At 44.7% G+C, this 22,939-nt stretch overlaps 1 protein-coding gene across 4 annotated transcripts; it reads left to right on the forward strand.

Annotated features, from left to right (window-relative positions):
• The first annotated feature begins 636 nt into the window (after window positions 1-636).
• Window positions 637-21,211, forward strand: SLC39A13 (solute carrier family 39 member 13). 4 transcript variants are annotated; one of them, XM_048307317.1, is made up of 11 exons: window positions 638-709; window positions 5,287-5,385; window positions 6,561-6,860; window positions 7,314-7,427; window positions 9,078-9,196; window positions 10,443-10,586; window positions 15,769-15,858; window positions 16,400-16,450; window positions 16,680-16,812; window positions 16,946-17,045; window positions 18,505-21,211. In XM_048307317.1, the coding sequence occupies exons 3-11, from the start codon at window positions 6,593-6,595 to the stop codon at window positions 18,578-18,580; spliced, it is 1,095 nt and encodes a 364-aa protein (XP_048163274.1). In that variant the 5' UTR covers window positions 638-709; window positions 5,287-5,385; window positions 6,561-6,592; the 3' UTR covers window positions 18,581-21,211. The 4 variants fall into 4 exon arrangements, with proteins under 4 accessions (XP_048163276.1, XP_048163274.1, XP_048163273.1 ...); XM_048307319.1 differs by lacking the exon at window positions 5,287-5,385 and having other exon boundaries at window positions 637-709; XM_048307316.1 differs by lacking the exon at window positions 638-709 and having other exon boundaries at window positions 1,544-5,385.
• Window positions 21,212-22,939: the final 1,728 nt, after the last annotated feature.

Here is a 22,939-nt window from a genome sequence, read left to right on the forward strand (position 1 = left end):
GTTTCTGCAAATCTCTGCAAGAACCGTGGGTAACCTTCACCACTAATAGGACACCAGTGCCTAAGCTCTGGGGTTTCACAAGTTATTATGAAGGTTGCAGTGAACCTGTGAGGAGGAAGCAAGTTTGTTTAAAAGTCATTTTATCTTTTAAAAGCATTTCAAGGCTTAGTCCTCAGCCACACTTTCTTCTGCTCTAACAGCTTCAAGAAATTCTGCTCAAAAACTGGTTTCACACTGTGCTTGTCTCTACACATCTGTAGCCCAAAGAATTTATAATCCATTTAGGGAGATTAAAAAATAAAGCAAAAACATTCCAGCAAGCATGTTCCAGAAGTCCGGGTCTCGCACAGCACGCGCGCTTGTGCCCCAGCAGCCCGCTGGGGCGATGTGTACAGACACTGCACCGCGTACGAGCCGCGAGGAGCTGTTTCCCGGCACTTTGTTCCGCCGTGCGGACGCGCCCGTGGGGAGCCCCGCTGCCGCCCCGCCGGCCCGGCTGGACACAGCCACGGCGGCCGGAAGCGCGGAGCGGCGGCAGGCGCCCGGCGGGGCGGCGGCGAGGGAGCCGAGGAGGCCGGGACCGACGTGGCCGGCCGGGGGAGGCGGAGCCGAGGGGCCGCCGGGCGGGGCAGGCCCGCGCCGAGCCGCGGCTGGATGGCAGCGGCGGCCCGGGGCACGGCGGCGGCGGCGGCGGCGGCGGCGGCGCACGGTAACTGCGGCTGGCAGCCCGGGGGCGCAGCCGGGGGCGGAGGTCGCCGGGTCACGGCCGCTGCGGTGCGACGGGGGACGGTGGGGGCCGGGTGCGGCAGCGTAGCTGAGCTCAGCCCAGCCCCGGGCGGCGGTGGGACGGGGTGAGCGGAGGCGGGCAGCGCCGCACGCAGCGGAGCCGAGTCCGGCTGTGGCGAGGCCTGGCCCGGCCGAGCGAAGGACAACTTTGGGAAAGACGTGGCGGGGAGCGCCTGGCGGGGCCGCTGCTGCCGGTAGCCGTGTCCCGGCCCGGCGGGACCGTGGGCTGCGCGCCGCCCTCTCCGGGGCCCCGGCTGCCCCTGGGCTCCCGGGGCCGCGTCCCCCCTTGCAGCCCGCTTTTGCCGCAGCTCGCCGGGGAAGCGACGCCGTGCAGCTGCCGCTGCGGGGGTGTCCGGGGCTGCGAGCTCAGTCCCCGCGGGACGCAGCTGAGAAAGTTTTGGAAGTCCCTCCTCCGGCAGACGATGCCGCGAGAAGGTCTCGGCGCAGGGGCTGCCCCGCGGAACGCGCGGAGCGGGGGGGCTGGGTCTGCGCGGCCACAGTGGCACAGGGACCCCGGGCGGCAACTAATGTGCTGCTCCAGTAAGGTGCGTGAGCAGCGTTCATTACTAATACGCCCCGCGGCAAATATGTCTCGCTTTGCATCGCTCAGCGTTCCTCAAATGGAAAACCCTCGCTGTCTGTCCCATCCGCCGCGATGTGAGAGACAATGCCACGAGCGGGCCCGCCGCGTTAGTAGCCTGCGGTGAGAGCGGGGCCGGAGCCCGGCCCGGGCTGGGGGAGGGCAGCGGGAGCGGGGCGGTCTGCCTGGCCTGTGCTTCGGGCTGCCACGGAGAGTAGGCTGGGAGGAGAGAAATCCCACCTAGCCCAGAGGGAATGAACTCCATTGCCAGGTCCTCAGACTTCCCTTTTTCATCCTAGGGATGAAAGGATGCAGGATGGGGAAGGAGTCGCAGTCTCTCAAGCCCCGTTAGTGTTCAGTCGGTTTCACTTGCCTTCCTTGCCAGTTCGTAGGTTTGTCCCGGCTCTGTAATCTGTTCTGATCTGCGATACCCCATTGTTTGTAACCCTGTGCGTCCTCAGCTTTTAGCTGCGCACGCTGTCATTTGCAGAAATGTGAGTCTGTGCAGAGTGGTTTTTTATGAGTGGGATGAGGCAAAAGGGAAGGGTCCCACCAGAGCAGTCCATTCCCTGGAGATGGGCAGTGATTCAGAGAGAAGGGAGTGCTCACGGAGTACTGGAGACCTTTTGTGCCTCTGCCGAGGTCAGAGTTTCCAGGAGGAATTCAGAACTCTCCACGGGGCTAATGGAGGGAGGTGGCTCATGTAGAATTTTTTGGCTGAAAATTATGCTTCCTCCCTGGAAAATAACTTTTTTCCATTCCATGCAGTACTCATCTGCAACTGTAAGACCAGGCAACTGGCTTCCAGGCAAAACACTTGTAAAAAAGCCTTTTCTTTTAATTTTTTTCCCTTCAACAACATCTAAAATGTTATTATGTGGCAGTGAGCAATTGCATTGAGAGTGTGGTCTGAGAGGGCAGAGTATCTAGGAAAAGAGTAATAGATAGAAGCATAGTCATCATGTCAGTATTTCATTTTTTCTTTTCCAGTAGGTTTTTGCCTTGGCATTTTAATTTTGTCCGTATTTTCTCAGTCACTGCCTGGTACAGAGGTGCTCAGTGAGCACTATGAGGTAGGGGAGGGCCTATAAGCCTCATGGGTCGCCTGGCTTGATGTGCAGCTTCCTCTGCCCCTGCTCAGGAGTGTGTAAATGGCAAATTCTCATTTATTTGTTCTTTCTGGGCTGGGAAAACCTAATGGTTATTCTAGTCCTGTGGTCGTTGCAGAAGGAGCTGAGCAGAGCTGACTCCTGAATGTTCAGACACGTGGTGCTCTGGAGAGTGCTGCCAGTGATAATGGTCACCAGTCTGTGAATCAAGCACAGCTGGGAGCTGTGATCCCAGACAGAGAATTGTCAAAACTGATAAGTCAGTGACCCGCTGGCTATTTTTCTCCCAGAGAGTTGCATGCTCTTAAATATGTGAGAAACCCTTCTTGAGAAAACACATCTCTAAACCTGGTTATGCCTCTGCCTTGTGACCACAGATGTCTCTTGAGAACCTGCAGTGCTTTCTCTAGAAATTTCCCAAGACATTCTCTGACTGGGTTCCTAAAACAGATGCTGTTGTCTAAAATTAAGGGTCGGTAGAGACTTCTTCCACCCTTTGCAACTGTTTTGACAGGTATTATTTTCCTTTTGAGCAGTTTTTTCCTATGACTATGTCTTCACTGCTTATTTTCTTCCACTTAAATATTTGTCATAGGAGCAACCAGTTTGAGTGTTTGCATTTAGAGACTTTGCTAATGTACTAATGAGATGGAGAAGCAAAGGGGCTGTAGAGATAAAAAGTGCTTTTTCTTTTTTTGAGCAAGTGGTTATGATGTGTTTGGAATGAGGTTATGATGTGTTTGGAATGGAATGCTGGGAATATGCTCTAAATAGTTATCTGGACACAAGGAGCAGTTCAGGTGTGTCCTGAACAATATACTGAGTTTCTCGTAGATATTTTATAAACATGAGGAATTTATTGCATGAGATAGGAGGTTGTTCCTGAGGCATGATATAATGATGGTCTGACTGCACGGGAGTAAAGAAATGTGCTGCTTTTCCCTCATGTGAGTAACAGCAGAATAAAAACCTGTGGGCCACAGAAAACTGACCGACATTAATGTGAGTTAGGGGAATCAGTTTTTTACGTCTTTATACCCATTTATTTTCCACCACCATCCCCTTATGGAGGAACCTGATGCCTTTTGCGGCTGGAAGAGGGACATGAAGCCAAGTATGCAGACCTTTTTCAGAGTCCTGGACGTGCCCTTTGTCCTGTGTGCTACTGCCTCTGAGTCTCAAAGACCCTTTCAGGTGTCCTTTGGGGCTTATGTGGGTTGTGAGTGTGGAGAATGAAATGCATGAAATCGACCTGTTGAATCAATTGCAGTATTTACTTTTCCAGATTGATTCTCAAAAGCTGTGATGATGTTGCAGAAGAGATTTGCACTGCTTCCCATCAGTGCAGAGCTGTGTGTGTTTGTCGCTTCTTCATAAGCATGTATAGTTGTATAATTCTGATTTATTTTTGGTGTGTTCCTCACAAAGTTCTCAGCCATTTTATAGGTCTAATCCCATCATAAAGGATGAGGATGTCCATCAGGCCCACTTGAGGGTGGGAAGGGTTGTAGGCCTGAAGGACTTCAAAGTAGGGATCTAATCTTTGCGATGAATTGGTATCTGCATCGGCTGTTTTTTTCTCGAAATTCAAAAAAACCCCAAAACAAACCAAAAAAACCCCAACAAAAAACAGTGCTGGAGATTCTGCATCCTAGATAACCTTTTTTAGTGTATCAGCACTTTGGCAGTAGGTAAATTTGTTTCTTCATATTCAGGCTAAATCTTGTTTACCATTGGAACTGATGTGGAGGAAGAGTTGAGCACTTTCCCCCTTTCTTGTGACTTTCAATGTATGCAGGCTGTTCTGTTCCTTTGGTGTTATCTTTTTAAATCTAAACGCACCCAGGTCCTTGGTTTTTTTCCAGGTCATGCTCTCTACACTCTTAATTTTTGTTTCTTTCCACTGCTGTTTCTCAGATTTTTGCATGTGTTTTATGAGGAAGAATATGTGGGGCTGGATGTGGCCTGTTGGCTGAAGTCTCACCTGTGTGAGGCCTACAATGGCGCTACTGCTGTGTCCCAGGATGACATTTACCCTTGTGTAGCAACATAAGCCTGCTGGCTTGAATCTAATTTCTCAATCAGTGTATGCTTGTTCTTTGTGGCATGTTGGACTTACGGTTCTGTCATTTCCATTTGGTTCCGCACCTGCCTCCCCTGCCCTTAGTGTACTGTTTTGTACTGATCTTTACTGAGATTGGTTTGATAGCAGGTTACAGGTAGGTGTGGGGTTCTTGCAGCCAGATCAAAACACTGCAATAGGACGCCCCAAAATCCTGAGCTGGTTTGAACTTGCTGTGTTGAGGGATTTTATTTTTTTCCATTGTAAGAAAAAATTGATAGCATTAGTGGTCCTTGCACAACTAGCCAAGCCAGTGTCTTCAGTGATTGCTTCTTGCCTCCCTGCTCCTGATGTCCGTGGTCACTGTGCTTGGAGATTGGTGTTCTCTTTTCATAGGAGCCATGGGACCCTGTCCCTTAATTTCTTTTTGATTGCTTTTGATTGCAGCTTGGCCTTGCTCCTGCAGTGTTTTTGTTCAGGGACTGAAACTGGCAAAGGGCCATGAGTTTAAAAAAGTTTTTCCTGCTTGTTTGTTCTGATGCTGCTCACTGGTGGAGTCTGGTGTGAGCATGGAGAGGTGATGCTTCCTGAAGCGGTGGGGGGACAAGGTGGTAACACCACCCTTTTCATCCACAGTGGGCCCTTAGATTGGCTCCAACACTGTGAATTTTGTCTTGAGAATTTCAGGTCCCTTTCTATCTGGCTGTTACTTAATACTTTGATATCTTTATCAATTTCTTATTTTATAGGTAACTACAAACTGATCATTTAATTTGATCAAGAGTCCTTCAGAGGATTGAAGTTACTGGTGTGTAACTTCTCCCACCTTTTTTTTTCATTTAATAAAGGTAGGTGAGGCATGATGCTTCTCCAGCCTTCTTGTGGCCTTCCCATACCCCTGTAAATTTTCAAAGATGGTCACTAATGCTTCAGAGATTAGACTGGTTTCTTACATGCTTTCGGGTGAATGCTGTTATTACCTCTCACTGAAGAGCTGTTTTGTGAACATTTGTTAGGTCTGTCTTTTCCTAACCCACCCTTTTCTCCCATTTCCAAATTAATTTTACTTGTCACATTTCACTTTTTCTTCTGGAGATTGAAGGAACATTTGTACTTCAGCCTTTACATAATTTGCTTTCCTTCCCTATTTGTCAATGAGTGTAATTATCTTTGTTTTTCTCTTCTAACATGCCCTCTTCTCCAGTTTTCTTGTGACTGCAGAGCTCTTATTAACAGCTGTGCTGATTTTGACTAAGAGACCTAAAGGATAAAAACAGGACAAGTAGATATGGTATTTTTCAAGTACACTTCCAGTCTCCAACTCCTCTCATATCAGGGAATTTCCTGAGTCTAATGTGAGCTGTTTAACCATTAACAATAAATAGATTTGTCTTTCTATTACTTGTCCTGTCTTTTGATGTAAAATTTTTCATCGTTTTTGGAGAAGTGCTACTACACAAGTTACTTGCTGATGAAGTGTCACATTTGTTTGTTTTGAAGCTGACCCTGACTGGCTCCATGTGGATGGGTGTCAGCACTTGTGTCTGACAAGATGGTGAATAATCTACCCTGTTCCCCGTCTTTTCACCACTCATGAGTTTACAGACCTCTGTTATGTTGCCTGTCTTGCATCCTAATTTGTTATATGGGTGCTGTTCCATGGCAAAGAGGAGACTTAACTGGGTAGCATCTCTGGTCAATACCTTTTTCTGAAGCCTTGGGATGCTGAAGGGCAAGAACAAGGGTACTTGGAGTCCTTGTCCAGCCCATCTGAAGGGAAATAGTGAAAGCAGGATGCCTTCCCAAGATGTCTTGTGCAGTTTCATACACCCATTGATAAACAGCCTCTCTGTCCTTTACTGCTGTGTTGAAATCAGGAAGAGTTTCAGGTGTTCCACATGGGTATTCATACCTGTGCTAAGACACTGAAGGGAGGGGTTGGTGTGGCCAAGGCTTTTTCTCTGGGATGGTGGGACAGAGAGTTGAGCATGTTTTCAGGACTGCTTCCCCCTTCCCTTTTCAGAGATTGGCCAGCCCGGCTGAGACCACTTAGCAATGACAAAACAAAAACTTCTGCTTGATGGGACACTCTCCTTGTTTCTGATCGTGGCCTGTGAAGCTCAGCAGCTCCCGAGGAGTCATGTTGCTGCCAGTTCTGGCTCTGTGTGTGACAAGGAGGCAGAGTCCTGGGGACACCTTTTCAGCAGCGAGCGGCTGGATGCTTGGATCTGTTCCCTCATCGGTTCCTTCATGGTGGGGCTGAGTGGGGTCTTCCCCTTGCTGGTGATCCCCCTTGAGACAGGAGCTGCGCTGCGGTCAGAAGGTAAACCTGCCAACTGCACTGGCCTTTCTGAAGCCACATGTCCTGGGACGTGACAGAGCAGCACAGTGGTGAACAGGACCTTGTCACAGAAATGTTATTCTCTAAAATAGACAGTCTGTTTTCGGTGCTTTAGTCTATACCTGTGAATTTGAAAGGGAGTCCTTTGACAAATATAAGCCCTGGATGGAGCTTGTACAAATTGTTTTTCACCCTGCTTGGTTCAGGACCCTCCCACACACTTCTGTCCCAGCCAAGTGGTGCAAGGGCTTTTTCTTGCACTCCAGTTAGTCTGTGCTCTCTCCTTTGAAAGCTGCTTTGCAGATGCTTCCAATTTGGGGTTTTTTGTGCAAAATCTCAGCTGGAGATGTTTTGGCTCCTGGCTGAGTAGTGATCAGTTTTTTGCTTCTTTTTTCTTCCTTTTTTTTTTTTTTTTTTTTTTTTTTTTTAATTTAGCTGGGTCACACCGTTTGAAGCAGTTGTTGAGTTTTGCAATTGGTGGACTACTGGGAAATGTGTTTCTGCACTTGCTTCCTGAAGCCTGGGCCTACACATGCAGTGCAACAACAGGTATGAGAGTCTTATGTCCCTGGAAGCAGCTTGTCCTATGCCTTCTGCTACGTTTTGAGTCTGTTCCATCTTGAAGGCCCAAGACCAGCCAGTCTGGGGCAGCCCAAAAACTGGTCTAGGCTGGTATCCTTTTTCATGCAGTATATAAAAGCAAATGCCTAGGGAAGGATGTGAGGAAAAAAACAACACACGTAATACTTCATCTTTGTACTCAGCAGTCCTCCAAAGACTTTGAAATTAGAGGCTTCCTCAGTTGGCTGTGGTTTCTTTATGTTTAGTAACTTGGAATGGTTTTCTTGTCTGTTGACTTCTGTCTTGCCTTGGACTCCTGTAAATCTCTGTTGATTTTCCTTCGTCCTTTCTTTAAGGAAAGGGATTGCTTCTTTAACCTTATGGCAGGTTATGAATGTGTATGTGGTCTGGTACATGACCATGTTCACCATCTTAGTTGGGAATCAGGTGCACCTTTTTAACAAATCTGTCCCTATAACGGTGTTACTCATAGAGCCTCTTTCTAGGCACTAACTGGGCCCCCTCTGTTGGATGCTTTGATCTATGGGAGCTCATGTGTTGTAATCTTTGCTCCATGAGAAATCATGGAACATTGTCTATAGAGCCATAATTAAGATTGGAGGGTCGCACAGAGAAAGAAAAAGGAAATGCAGGTGGCAGAAACTTGTATTTGCCAGCAAACTAAACACTGAGTTGGTATAGACCTTGTGGTGTCAGTGTAGCTCCTTCATCCCTCAGATAGCCAAGGTTGCTGAAACCTGTGATGTTTGTATCTCTCTGCTTCAGCAAACTGATATCATAGAAGGCAAGTGCTGCTGCATCCCACCTGTTGAGAAACCAAGAAGTCATTTCCCTGCTGAAAATGTGAGAGAGGGAAGATGATGCCCTGGGTTTCCCAGACTTTCTTGCACCTGTGTCCTGGGGTTTCAAATCTGCTGGGCCTTTAGTCTTCTTCTTCCTCACAGCACTAGCACTGTCAGCAGAACCTGCTGTCCTTTTTTTCACCACTTTCTACAGTGGTTCCCAAATTACTCTGTCTTCCTGCTTAAGCTTGTTTGCTTCTCTCAGACTGACCTGAAGCATAAAGGTTTCCTTGACCCATGTAAGTCTTGTTACAGAGTCGTTCTGTTCTTCCATTGCAATGCAATTTCCATTTCTGCAGTGAGGCTGAATGGGTTATCATTATCATCTCACAAGCTTGCCTGTAATTGAAAAGGAAGTTTATAGCTTTGGGCTTAATAACTTGCTGAGGTGTGGCAGAAAGGGGAAGGTGAGTCTGTAATTCCACTAATGGCAGATTTCATGTCAGGGCTTGCTGCTCAGTAGGTATAGCTGCTGGATTTTTGTTGATGTAATATTCACTTGCCTCTGGAGCTCAGGGAAATTCCCAGTGTTGTCAGGAAATATTCTGGGTTGAGCTAGTGCAGAAAAAGGGATGGTAGCTCTCACTCTGAGTGTCTCAAGATGATGATATCTGTTAGATCAAGAATGAGCGAGTTAAACTAATCTGTTTTGAGATGTCTTTACTCCTCTTACCTCGCATGGAGTTTTTCTATTGTCGTTTATTTTTTTGTCTTGGAACTGCATGAAAAAGTATGTACTTTATAGAGACATGAAGATTTCTCTTTTGTCCTTCAGGAGAAGGGCAGAGCTTTCAGCAGCAGAAGCTTTTGGGTCTTTGGGTGATCATTGGTTTCCTGACCTTCCTGGTGCTAGAGAAGATCTTCCTAGAGAAAGAGGAGGAGTACCCTGGTATGGTAAGTTAGCAGCCTGAGGGGAGGGAGTGCTCTTATATTTGAAGCTCTGTACTAAACACCTTATCTGCCCTATCTGACAGCATCAGGAAATGATCCCGTAGCTGTGAGTACCTTGTCGTTGCCCATTGCCACTTTTTTGTCTCTGGTCTGTAGGAGTAGATTTCATCTTCAGGCTTTTGTTCTGTGGTTTTGACTGAGATTTCTCACTTCTGGTTTGGTTTTGTTCTTTATGTCGTAAGTGTAAAAGAGAGCTCCTCTTTTGTGGGGACTGGGAGCTGCAGCACTCTGCAAATGAGACTTTTGCTCAAGTAAGCTTTGAGGGGTGGCAGCTTGCTGATGCATGTTCCACTGACCCATCATGACTCATTCTCTTCCTGAGTTCTCAGTCGTGACAAGGGCCAGCCTTCTTGAAGATGTTTCTTCTTGGTTATGTCCTGGACCAGATGTTTGTTTGGGTAACTGTGTGGTAGAAGGGGTTTATGACTGGCCGGGTGATACTAAGTTCAAAGGAGTCACCCACCTGCAAAGGGGAGATGTAGATGAGGTACCAGAAGGCAATTCCAAGATAGAGAAGAGCACCTAGTCTTCAGACATCTGCACAACTCCTAGTTGCAGCTCCTTTAGACTGTTGATTCCTTGCTGTGCCATGACTTTTGAGAGGTGAAACTGCAGGTCAGGTGCTACATAAGAGCAATTAGTTGTTAACTTTGACTCAATGTGAGACTTAAATGCCTGAAGGGAACTTCATCTTCTCATTTAGAGAGAGGCTGAAATCTTAGATAAATGTCTTGTTGTTTGGAAGATGATGATCCTGGATGTAGAATAATTCTGTAGACTTCGTTATTCTGATGCACTGGGGAGAGCAAGACTCTTTTCCCTCCCATCTCCTGCCCAGATGGAGTTGTATTTCTCTGGGCAGCAGCTGCTCACAGTCGGGGCAGGCTCAGTCCCTTATCTTTCTAGTGAAACCTGACCCATGCCAAGGGACTGTGACTCCAATTCCTCCTCTTTATATTTCTCTTGAGGACTGGGAGGTCTTAGCTCTTGTTGCCTTTCAGGGCAGATCTCAGAATGCTCTCTGAAGCTGTCTCATTTCTGGCAGTTGTTATTAAACTGGGGTGTCAAAGCTGCTGAGTCACATTGTAAGGACAAAAGGATTAAGGGTGAAGGTTGGATTTCTGATCCTGATTCATGCATGTTCATCACTGAAAAAAATTCAGTGACAAGTTTGTTTCCCCTAACTTAGGACTGTGATTCCAAAGCACCATCTGGAAAGATTCCCAATGGAAGTGGGTGCCCCCTGCCAAAGGTGGCAGGCCAGTCCCAAAGAACACGAGCTCAGTGTAATGGCTCCTCTCTCCAGTCTGGTCCAAAACCCAACAGAATCAAGGTAAGACACGCACGAACTCCCCTTCACTTTTTAGACAGGAATTGTGTGTGGAAAAAACTGTGCCTGAGTGGGGAACTCAGTGTTCAAGTTGTGGTTAATTTTGCTCTGTCAAAGTGTCTGTCCTGGTCACAGCAGGGAAGAAATAGCAGACTTGGAGAAAATCTACACTGCAGCGTATGCAGAAGAGGCAAAGCCAGTATTATAAAGGCATAAGTCTGATGATGTGTGTTTTGGCTGAATTCTGATACCAAAAATACAGACTTTCATGTTTTGTTACTCTGTATTTTATAGTCAGTATGTCTTCATTTGCCTGATTTTTTGCACCATGATTTCTCTGTTCCCTACTGCCTGCATTGTACTGATTGTGAGCTGTACTTTTCCTTTTAAGGCACCTTTTGGAAGTGTTTTGACACCTTTAGGAAGTGTGTTGAAGCTACTCGGTGTAGAACTTAAAAGTTCAGTTTCTCAGATTATCAGTTTATCTGCTGCCAAAAAGGACTTCTTGTCCACTTCTGTCTCCAAACCTGTATTTCCCATTGCTTCCTTTGCACTGGATCTCATCTGACCTCACAATGAGCCTATTCAGGGAGCTAAACAGGCAAAGAATTTGCTTGTCTACACCCACACACCCACCTCCCACCCCCCGGTCTGTTTCTCTCCTAACTTAACTTCTTGAATCAGCTTGGCATGTAGACAGGCAGCCTGTAGTGCTGGGATAAGGGAGAATCAGCAAGCTTATAGGACTGGAGGTGGAAGAGGAGTCCTGTACCATTGGGAAGTGGATAACCCTTACACTGGCCTTGCTTTCAGTTCAATGTTACTATCTTTGTATTGTGGAAAACCCTTTTCTGAGTGAACATTACAAGTGGAAGAGTAACAACTGCTTTGGTGAAGGAGGACCTACAATTCGAGTTTGAAAGCCCATAAAAATGTGCAAGATTGTACGAGAGTAGCTATAAACAGAAAGTGTGCTTGCATGAACTAGCCCAAAGCTGGATATGTGGTCAGGCAGAGGCTCTTCAGTCTTTCTATTTTAAATCTGTTTTGCTGTAACTTTATAGCTCTTCCTACAGAACATCAAAGTTATGCTGAGGTCATTGAGTATTTTTGACATCTGTCACATTCATGTAATTTGTACATAACACTGCACAAACGGCAAGGTGCCATGTGGATGTTTCTAGAGGTGGTAGTAGTGAAGACACCAGTGTTACTGGGTTATGAAACATTGTGCCCTAATTTTGGAAGGGTTTATATAAGGAACTATAGACTGCTGATTTCAAGTAGAAATGAAACACTGATAGGAGATACAATTACTCAGGGCATAGTGCTAATATTAAAAAAAAGGTAATTAATGCTAATTGATATGATTTTATGTAAGATAAATGCTTATCAATGAGACATTTTTCCTGCCTTTTATTCAGGCATAAAATTGTTTAATAAAGGTCACGACAGATGTATATAAAACATAACTTTCTCCCCCATTCTAATAAACTTTGCTAATATTAGCTGTATTAAAAATCTGTTATTTTATGTTATCAAAAGAGACTGGTTTAATGCAGCCCCCCTCAAATCTGTTCACTGGTGGGATATGATTTTTCTAAGTCATTATTTATAAAAACAGTGTATCTTCACATTTGCAGGTACTGCATTACATAAATGGCACATTGTGACTGCATGAAGTCAGTGATAGCAGCTAAACTGAGTAACTTCATCAAAAGTGCTAAATTTTTAACAGGTTTTGATACATGCAATTACAAGGAATAGATTAAGAAGGACTGCAGATCGTATTTACAAGATAGGGATAGTTTCTACATAGTCAATGCCTTGGAAAATCATATGAGGGTTACTGTAGGAAATTGTCTGAACACATTCTTCCCTTATGATGCTACAGCCAGAAGAGGAGGGGTGAGTAGGAAACAGTATGTAAGAGGAGAGGTGAGAGTTCCTCTTTCTGTATAGCAGTAATGAAACAGCTATCTGACTTTTTCCAGTAGTGCTATTCCAAATATCCAAAATACTACTGATAATTTGTGAAGGAGTCAGGAAAGAGATTAAATAATATTTTAAGTTTGCAGAACATGATAAGTGGTTTTCTTTACTTTAGCTCTGTAGTCATGACAGATCAAGGGTAACTTAGAGTATGCAAATACCCGTGTAAGAGGAATGACTAAATTTGAATAGTTACAGCTACAGCAAACAGTAGCAGACTAGAACTTAGAGACAACTCTCTAACTGAGGGGAACTTGCCAATGGACCAACTTACCTTAGAGATAACAGATTTTTTGTCACTTGTCAGCTTTAAGCTGTGGTTTAAGCTGCTCTCTACAGAGTATATTATAGCTTAAGAAACAATGAACTTTGTGCACAAGTTAAATTAAATTCTTTCAGTTGTGTTATGTGGAAGGTTTAGACAACCATGGAGAGCTCTTCTAGCTTTAAAATCCTAACACATCTGTTCAGACGGTATGTCGATATGCATGAATTAGAAACCAAGGACTTAATGGGTGTAGTTCTAACTTTCTACCTTCTGATCATATAATTCGAATATTTTAATCGTCTTCCTAGTAGGGTGGAAATTATCAAACCTACCAAGATACTCCTGCGTTGTTAGCCTGTTTCCTTAGGCAACAACATAGGCAGTCATTCCATCTGTCTGTCCATCTGTTCTGCCCTTCATTTTCAATAACTTTTGAACCCATAATTAATTTCCTTGAGTTCAAGAGAGGTTAGGAGTCTTGAGGGTGATCAAATTTCTGCAAGTTTCATAAAAATCAGCATGACAGTAGAGGAGGAATGCAAAGTAATGCCCTGTCAGAGCTCGGGCGCTGCATGCTGCCCGGCAGCTCCGCCTGGCTGGGGACGTGGCTGCCACGCCGTGCTGCTGGGCAGGGCACGTGCAGGGAAGCGGTGTTGCTGGGAGTGAGTAGAGTAGGTACTCGCGAAGAAAAGAGTGAAATCCATAGCCTGACAGATTTTTTTGGTTCTCCTATTCACTCAGAAACCCCTATTTTTTCAGCAGACAAAAAGGGGAAGATACTAATTAAATGAACATAGTCACCCTTCAGGGCTTAATGATTAGTAAGTTGTAATCAGTTGACTATTGTCCGCATATATGTTAGAACTTCTGCTTTTTAGCTGCTGCTAGAATTTGTCCTAGCTTGAAAACGGCAGGTGGGAGGTTTTCTTTGCATGCAAACATAGATCAATTCTGTCCCTCCTTGCAGCCTTTATTCCCTCAAGTAAAAACATTGTGTACAGTACTTTTGCCTTGCCTATTCTTTCTTTTTCCCTGTGGCACATGGGGTCCTTGTTGATTTGTGGAAGTATGTTTTATTACACAGTGACATTAATTCTGAATCATGAACATAAACACTTCATCTGGCTGTGCTCTTTATGAGCAATGAGAACATCCTATTAGGGATTTGCAGAATGTAAATGTCAGAGGCTCATAACTGTCAAATCAACCCAATTTATTTCTGAGCACTCCAAAGCTTTGCTTCTTTCAGTGACAGCTTTTGCCCAAGCCACTGACAACAAAAAGTCATAATGTTTTAATCATGAAGTCTATTTTTTCCCTATACGGTGGTATGGGAAGGCATTTTTGTGCAAAACTTCTGTGAATAATTATTATTATCCTGTGGGGAAAACGCCGTCATGTAAAAAAACAGCATGAAACGGAGAATTTTAGACAGTCATATTTGACTGTCTGGGAATGAGAGTATCAAGAATGAGAAGTAAAACTGCTCCATTCTTGGGTCTGCCTGCATGCTTCTATTTGTGTTTCTTTTCTTAAAAAAACATGCAGGGATCTTCTTTTGCATTCATTGTGGAGATGTTACTTAGATTATTACTTAAAAGTGGGCTAGGCTTTGCTTAATTCTTAATTTTCATATTTAGTCATCAATGCACTTTAAAAAATTTAGAGGCTACAAAGGTGCCCCAAGATAGTGCAGTAATAGTGCCCTGCAGAATGCTGGTGCTTTGGATAGAGAGATTTGACAGAAGGCTCCTGAGCTGTGGCATACAAATGACAGACAGGAAAGGTGCCCCAAGCAGAGTTGATAGAAACAGGGAAGAGCACAAGACCAAAAAGAGCTAATGAAGTCCATCAGCACTTGTGGTTGTCCAGTGGAACTTTGGCATATGATGCTATGGTGAAGTAAGAGGTTAATGCTTCACAGTTTCTAGGTAGTCTCTCCACTCATTGGATACTGCCCTGTATCTGGAGTTCTTGCAGTCCAGAGACAGCGTGATATATGGGCTAACACCCATTCGATAATAATTTAAACTGAAGTGCCATATAGTGAACTGCAGTATCTCAGGACCCACATGCAGTAGTTTTTGTTAAATATGATGGAAAAACCCCCAAAAACCTATGAGCTAAAGAGCTGGGGTAAATGGTAAATCACTTCAGGTCAAATACTCAGATTTTGTCAGGAGGTGACCCTAGTTAGAATGACAGGGAAGTCTAATATGGAGATGGTCTTGTGAGGAAGGCAGCTGCTTTATGCTTATAATTTTAAGAAATGCGTTTATATGCAAATGCTGGTACATGCTATCCAGCCTTGTAGTAGGTGGCTTTTTGGTGACTGTCATCACTATCTTCTCTTTTTGATTCTTTGTTAAGGGAAAGCAAACCCACAAGCACGAACTTTTTTGGTACAATGCTTGAAGATTTATTTAGTTATAGAAAGCCATTCCATCAGCATTTGTTCTGTTGCATTGTTCTTGCCAGCTTTTGAAGAGGAGATATTTTAACAGTTGGATATTAAAGTACATGACTTGAAAACAAGATCAAGTCATATTTGAAGTCAGTCACCTGTGTAAATTAGTCAGTGTTAGCTAAAATTGGTTTGACTTAGAATTAAGTATATTCTTGAATTTTGGCTTTCTTCTTTTTCCTTTCTCTTTTTCTGTTTCTAAAGCTCTTCATCATTTGCATATGGTAATTATTCTAATCTCAGACAATACTTGCCTACCCTAAAACTTAGTTTTACTCTAAAACGAAAAATTACATTTAATGTGTACTCAAGCACTGACATAGTTTAAGATTTTCAGCAGAAGCATCACGGTCTGACCTTTCCCATCTGATCATGACTGCATAACCCATGTCTAAGCCATGTGCTCTCTTTTATCTTCTTACGTGTCTTCCTTTATCAGGGGCCCTTCTTTCTCTTTGCAGATTAGTGGATACCTCAATCTGCTGGCCAACACCATTGATAACTTCACACACGGCCTGGCAGTAGCAGCCAGCTTCCTGGTTAGCAGAAAGGTAAGGTTTCTGTCCCCAGCTGTGTACTGAAATGGAGAGGCCTTATCTCAAGTGTGATACAACATGCAAAACAGCCAAAAAATGTGAGGAGTTCCTTCCTACTTTCTGGAATTGTCTAAGAAAACACAGGCTACTGTAAAACCCAACCCTATCCTGATCCTCTGATGCAGAGCTTCTTCAAATTTGGGACATGTCAGTCATTTGTACTGGCATTAGGGGATGGATTAGCTCACCTACCCTCATCTACTCAAAAGGCAGTCCAGAAATAACATGGTAAGAGTGGTCACCTCAGAAACAGGGACATGAACAAGGCAGAGACATTTAATGCATTTTTGCTTTGGTCTTCAGCACTGATGATGGGCTATGGGGTTCTCATTGCCCAAGCTGGAGCACCATGACTGTGAGAATGATAAACTCCCAGTCAACCCTGCAGTCATGTGGGATCTGGTGCTCCAGCTGGATCCCTGTAAGTGTATGGGACCTGATGGGATTCATCCAGGAGTACTGGGATTGTTTCCTAATCACTTTCTCTGTGCTGCAGGTTGGGTTCCTAACCACAATGGCCATTCTCCTGCATGAAATCCCACACGAGGTGAGAGGGCTTTGTATCCTGCCATTGTGAGGGGGATTACAATGTGCTTCATCTACTAAGAGGAGGTCTGAGTCTGGTTAACCTTTTCTTGTCTTCTTGAAGGCTGCTCCCTCTGGGGAGACTAAGAAAACCAAGAACAGTTTTGAAGCACTGGCCTTGTTTGAAATGGCCTTTGAGACTGACAGCTTAGTATTCATGTTTATTTACTGTCGGCTCTTGGTTTTCTTAGGTTGGAGACTTTGCAATCCTACTTCGGGCTGGCTTTGACCGCTGGAGTGCAGCCAAGATGCAGCTTTCCACAGCTCTGGGGGGAATTCTAGGAGCCTGCTTTGCAATATGTGCTCAGTCACCAAAAGGAGCAGGTAAGGTTCCCTGGGACCTCTGTGGGAATTAGGGGGAGGCAATGCTTGTCATCCTTGTGTATCTTCCTTCCCTTTTGTGTTGTTTCCCATGGCTCTGTCTCAGTAATAACCAAAGCTTTCCATGTTTGTGCAGGAGAAACAGTAGCCTGGATCCTCCCTTTCACTTCTGGAGGATTCCTGTACATTGCCTTGGTAAATGTTGTGCCTGATCTCCTGGAGGAAAAGAATCCTTGGTAAGTGCTCCCTCCTGTTCTGCTGCAGCAATTCTTGCTGCCAGGGGGAGGGATATAACCCTTTCCTGTGCCTATTCTGGAAGTGCATGACTGCCAGCTTTCCAAATCCTATGGACAAAGCTGGAATCAAAATAGACTGCAGTGCTGTCTATTGCATTTATGGGACTACAAAGGCCCTCTAAAACATGAGAGCCTTCACCTGGGTGAGTCCCAGAGATTGTCCTGGCACAGTATGTAGCAGGGTCAGATAGAGCAAGTTCCTCGGAAACATGTCCAGTAAGGACACCACTGCCCAATCTGTGTTTTCAGCTTCCAGCACGTACTGGTGTAGGGACTGTCTGAACCAGGGCCCCACAGAGGTGTGTGTGTCTGGTTAACCACATGTGAATCTATCCTTCTGTCATTCCTTTCTGACCCTATCCATTAGTTCGGGCTTCTGCAGCCTCCTTTTCACAGCAGTTGGCAGAGTTTGACTGTACTGTGTTAAGTGATGCTTCTTATTATTTGGTTTTTACACTCTTGCTTATTGATTTTTTATTAGATATCACTGTGTTGCTGTGTGAGTAGAAAAAGAATAGTTTTCTTCTCTTTATCACTCAGCATTTCATGGTCTGTCATTGTATCCACCTCAGAAATCTCTCTTCTGCACTGGTATATATATTCCGGTATATTTGGGTTTCCCTCCTGTATTATTTTAGTTTCTTGCAGTCTAATTAAGGCTGTAGCAGGTGCAAATCCAGCTGTTCCACAGTAAAGGCCCTCTCAGATCTGCTGGCAGAGCTGCCCCTGAATGTTCCCTCCTATTTTAGTTGTAATAAGACAAGTAACTTCAGTACTTCAAATAAGATGCCTTGGTTCACCTAGTTAATTTTGACTGAAACAGTGCTCAAAAAAACAGCTCCACAGTTCTATCTGAGGAGGTAGGAACATTTTGTGGAGAAATGTTAATTTGGGTTGGTAACCTCTTGTGCTGGTGGAGGTTGTTGGCAGAATATGCAGAGGTGGGAGGCACACAGTCACTTCAATCCAGCATAAACCTGAGACAGTGCTAAAAGAATGGCCGATTTTATTGTTTTGGGTTTTTTTTCTGTTACTGTAGTTGTTAGCTGGATGAAGTCCCTAAAGTGTCTATGCACATGCTGCCTAAGTGCTGGTCTTGTGAGTGAAAGGACATGAATATGTATCTGAATAGCTGCATGACTGAATCAGCTTGAATTGATTTTGAAACCTGGAGTTGGGCCTTGCAGATGAGTGGAACAAGTACATGCCAGTTTATAGCCAACTTCTTTACTTGGAGTGCTGGGAAGATCTTCTCATCCATGTTAGTGACTTCATACAGCTGTTGTGTTCTCCATGTGGTAGATTTGGAAGGGGAAAGAACAAATCATTGGAGAGCTCTGCACGGCTGCCTATGGGGATTGGTCTATGGCTCCTCCTAATTCTGCTGTTTCTTTCCCAGGAATTCCCTGCAGCAAATTCTGCTCCTGTGTACAGGCATTACAGTCATGGTGCTACTCGCGCTCACAACTGAGTGACCTCTGCGCAGACCTTATGATGTCTCCCAGAGCCACCACAGTGACTCTGAGCTTTACAAAGCAATAAGGAACACTAATGTTACTTCCTACGTGTGTGTGTGTGTGCGCAGATCTGGCTGCTAGAATGAGAAGCCGGTGAGAGAGAGGTCTGGCTGTGCAAGACTTCATTCCCTGGCTTTCCTATCCCTGTTCTGCTAAAATCCACACATGAGGGCTTCTGTTCTTTTTTTGGTTGGTTGCTTTTTATGGAGCAAAAGATACACTGGGCAGAAATGAACTGAACAACTGCTCCACTATGGACGAATGATGTTTCATTCCGTTCATTCTGATGGAACTGCACCTCCCAAGCTCTTGCATGAAAACAACAGAGGCGATTCCTGAAGCTGATGAAGAGAAAGGATTTTTCCTACCACTTTAAGGGCTGGAGGCAGAACAGGCATGACAAAGCAACAATAAACAGCTTTAGCCAGGACCCCCTATCCATGAGAAGTTGATGGTGCTATGAGATAGAGGGGAAGAGACCATTTCCAACTTGATCTCCAGTGTTTCACTGACACCACTTGTTCCTAAAGGTAGTACTGGCCTCAGCAGTCCAGCTCTTTTGATCTGTGTTTGTTTACGTTGAAATTGAGCCAAAAGCTTGAGGCACTTTAGGGTTAGTCACTACAATTAAATGACTCAGCTTGGAGATTACTTGCCTCAGCCCTAACCACTCCAGTAGCCAGCACTGTTTATCTGATAAATGATAAATAAATGTTTCTTCAATTGCCATACTACCAGCTCGCTCACATCTGGAGGGAAAGCCATGTAGCTGTTGTGACTGAGCTCCTTCTCCTCATAACCATTAGCTGAACAAGCCTCTGAGCCTGCTCTTGAGACCTGATTCAGGCACCATCTGTCCCATACCATGTTTCAGAGCTTTCTTGAGGTGTAGCATGTTAGCCCTGCCCAGCATGCTGCAGCACCCCTAGACTGTCACGGCAGAGGTGCTTGAACACTACAGCTTGGTCAGCAGCTGATAACTGATAATTGATTAGCTTTTCCTCTGTCCAGTGTAGACTGTTTAAGAGCGTGCTGTAGATGGTAGTCTGTTTCTGGGGTTCTTACCTCATGGTGGAGTTCATCTTTTGAGGATGAATGGATAAGAAATAATACTGATAGCCTTTAAATGGGAAGGCTGAAACTGCTGGTGAAAATACTAAGTAAGGTGAGAAAGGGATATGAAAGGTGACAATTAGTATGCTCTAAGAGGAGTTTTCTGTTACGTGATGCTTGGGATAAAACTTTTGGCAAATTGAGACCAATAAAAGTAAATAAAATTCTGGGGTGCTTTCTTCCATCCCAGCTCACAGGGCTGACCAGGCTGTAATTCCACAGGGATGTTTTATTGCCACAGATGTGCACAATTACTAGATCATCCCTTCTCTAGAGCTTATCCTTGCTTTGCTTAAATTAGTTTAAAAACAGTTCTGATTGAACTAGCGGAGTCACTGAACACAAAGCAGATGCCACAGTGTGATTTGCACCAACTTAGCTCAGTCTTTTAACAGCTTTTGTAAAGCAGTACAGCTCTCCAGTCTGCACAGGGCCTTACCAAGAGGGCTCGTGCCTTAAGAGGGCAATTTGGGTCAGAGCAGCAAGGCAGGCATGCTGCCCACAGCAGAGGCATTACTTCCCTAAGAGATTCCTGAACTGTTGACACAGTTCTTTTTTATGACCGCTCCTGTCCTGCTTTTCAGTGAATGCTGGAGAGCTCATGCTTGCAGTTCTGTCTGCCCAGGAACTGCTGTCTGAAATTTTTTCAGCTTTCCTTTCCCTGGACTGACATTAGTAACTAGTTCCACAGAAACAAGGAGGGAGGCTTAGTGCAATTGTTTTATTCCTTTTTACAAAGTTGTCTTCCTGTGCCACCTACTCTCTCCATCATTCAATTGTCTTGAGGTCTGAAGGTAGCATCCACTTCCTGCTTTCCTGGAAAGATGATTAGTCCAGTTAGCCTGCAGGGACTGAGGGAGTATGCTAACCCTCTGGTTGTAGCTTTGGGGGTTCCCCCTGCCCAGGGACTGCAGCTAAGCAGACCCTGTAATAGGACTCTGGAGGAAGCAGGCTTGCACAGAAAGCTGTGCCTGCTGTTTCTCAGATTTCTTTCCCAAAATAAGGCTGGCATTTAAGTTGAGGCATTGCCAGGTGAGTGCCCATGAGTTGGCGTTGTTGCATCAGCACTGAGCCTTGCCAAGACTGAAAACCACAGTCAGGATTTTATACTCAGCGTTCAGGAATGTGAAGTGGATGACACTGAAGAAAGAATTTCTGAGCTGTTTTTCTTGGCTGCTATCACAGGCATGGATAGTCTGTGGTTCTTGGGAAGATACCCTGGTAGGAGGTAGCATGGGGCTTGTGGGAGGGAGGGGTTTGATAGATTTCTACTGCGTCAGCCCTGGGGCTGAGGATTGAGAGCCTTGGGAGGAAATGGAGCATCGCTCCACTACATTTGTCACTTTTGGAAATGCAGAGAGAATTGTATTTTCTAGCTCTATTTTTTCAGCTGCTCTTATGCATTTTCCCCCTTCATCTGTATTGGTCTGCTCTGCATGGAGACAATAGAGATGAAATAAATGGTTTTCCATGTTGGTTTGTGTTGTTGGGTTACTTTGGTTGGTTGGTTTGGGCTTTTTTTGAAGTTCCTACTTTTCTTTGATTTAAAAATTCAATTCAAATTTCATTTGAATTACAGAGACATATCTCTGGGTTAGTCTAGAGCAGTCTGGAATCTGAGCTGCTTCCAGACTTTCCTCAGCCTTTCACAATTGAAAGAAAAAGTTCTAATCCAGTTTCTTCTTTTTACTGCCATGGAACTGTTGTCCAGGAGCAGTGTGGTACAATCATAATTCTTGACTGCTGCTCTGGCTTCCCTGAAAAGCATCACCAAGTAAGTTTCTCCTCTTTCAGGGGAAAGCTTGCATTCTGACTTCACTGTTCAGAGGGTTCTGCAACCATTCTTGGCTGTAATCGGTTATTTTTTTTTATCAAAAAACCTCAAGGCCTGTCTGGTTTCAGTTAACACTAAGCTGGATACCTGCCAGGTAGGACAAAGGTGCAGTCATCAAAGGTTGTGTGCAGCAATTGCCCAGAAAGGACTAAAAGGAAATTCTCTAGCCTTCAAAAACATGGGTTCAGAGTATTTTGGAAGTGCTTCATTTGGAAGATTTTCAGCTATAAATGGTGCATGGCTCTCTCTTACCCAAAGTCTTCTGTAAAAAGAAGGAAAATTGTAACCCAAGAGCTGGAAGAAGATGAAGGCAGGTAGGTGATCAAGGGCAAGTCTGTGGATTTTGCCAGGAATCTACATTTTGGAATCTGTCCCTGGATTTACCATGCTGCACTCTTGGGCTGTACTATGAGCTCCCTCCCTCATAGCTTTTTCCTTCTCAAAAGTAATCAAAATTAACTTGAATTCACCAGCTACCTATTTCACAGGCTCCATGAAGAATGGCTCTGACACAATTGCAGTACCACAGAAAGGAGAACAATTAGAAGGAGTTTCATACATGGGAACTTTCTAAGATGATGGTGTTGCTGAAGCGCCTGTCTTCTGAAACTATAGCCTGAGGAGCTCATGTGGAGAGTAGGGTGACATAATAGGATTGCAGACTTAGGAAATGTGACTATTTGGATGTTTCTGGGAATGAGCTATTACAACTGAAGGGTTTTTCCATGTTAGCTAGAGCAGTAATTGTATTTGAAAATTATTTTTCATTCTTGCTGGAATGAAAAATAAGTGGAAGACTTAATTTAGCTGGTCTGTGTAAGAAAATTCTTTTGACAGCAGCCCTTTCAATTTGTCTGCCTTGAAGGCACTAATGTGCAGCTGCATGGATGGTAATCCCATCTGTCCAGTGCAAACTGCAGAAGAGGATCATGCAGAAATGTGGTTAAAACAAGCTTTAGCTGTGGCTGCTGCATGTTTCCACCAGGCAGAGGGCTCAGGGGAGATAAGCAGTATTCTGTTCTGGGCAGTGTTGCTAGGAGAAGTGCTGGGGAGGGTGTTTAGGTTGTGCTCAGTGTGGCCGAGAGACCAAGAAGTGACAAGGGGAGAGGTAGTGGTGGGGGTGAAAGGATTGGAATCTCCTACAGTTGAACATTTGCTCCTGGGAAACAATTAAAACTACTTTTAACAAAAAATCCCCCCCTAAACCTAAGGATTTCAAAACTGGACATTAAATTAGTAGTTTAGGCATAGCATAGCACTAGGTCATTTTATCTGGAGGCCAGAACTGATGACACAATGCCCTAACAACTGGCTTTGAGGACTGACTGATGGTGCTGCAGCTGGAGTAACAAGTCCTATACAACAAGCGG

Source organism: Corvus hawaiiensis, chromosome 6 (assembly GCF_020740725.1).
Source record: "Corvus hawaiiensis isolate bCorHaw1 chromosome 6, bCorHaw1.pri.cur, whole genome shotgun sequence".
Classification (NCBI taxonomy): Eukaryota; Metazoa; Chordata; class Aves; order Passeriformes; family Corvidae; genus Corvus; species Corvus hawaiiensis.

Bases quoted from the DNA above. Each gene is read 5' to 3' on its own strand.
- SLC39A13 (XM_048307319.1), top strand. From the start codon at position 6,593: ATGACAAAACAAAAACTTCTGCTTGATGGGACACTCTCCTTGTTTCTG. The intron at 7,428-9,077 runs GTATGAGAGTCT...TTTGTCCTTCAG, and splicing joins CACATGCAGTGCAACAACAG to GAGAAGGGCAGAGCTTTCAG. The intron at 16,451-16,679 runs GTGAGAGGGCTT...TGGTTTTCTTAG, and splicing joins TGCATGAAATCCCACACGAG to GTTGGAGACTTTGCAATCCT.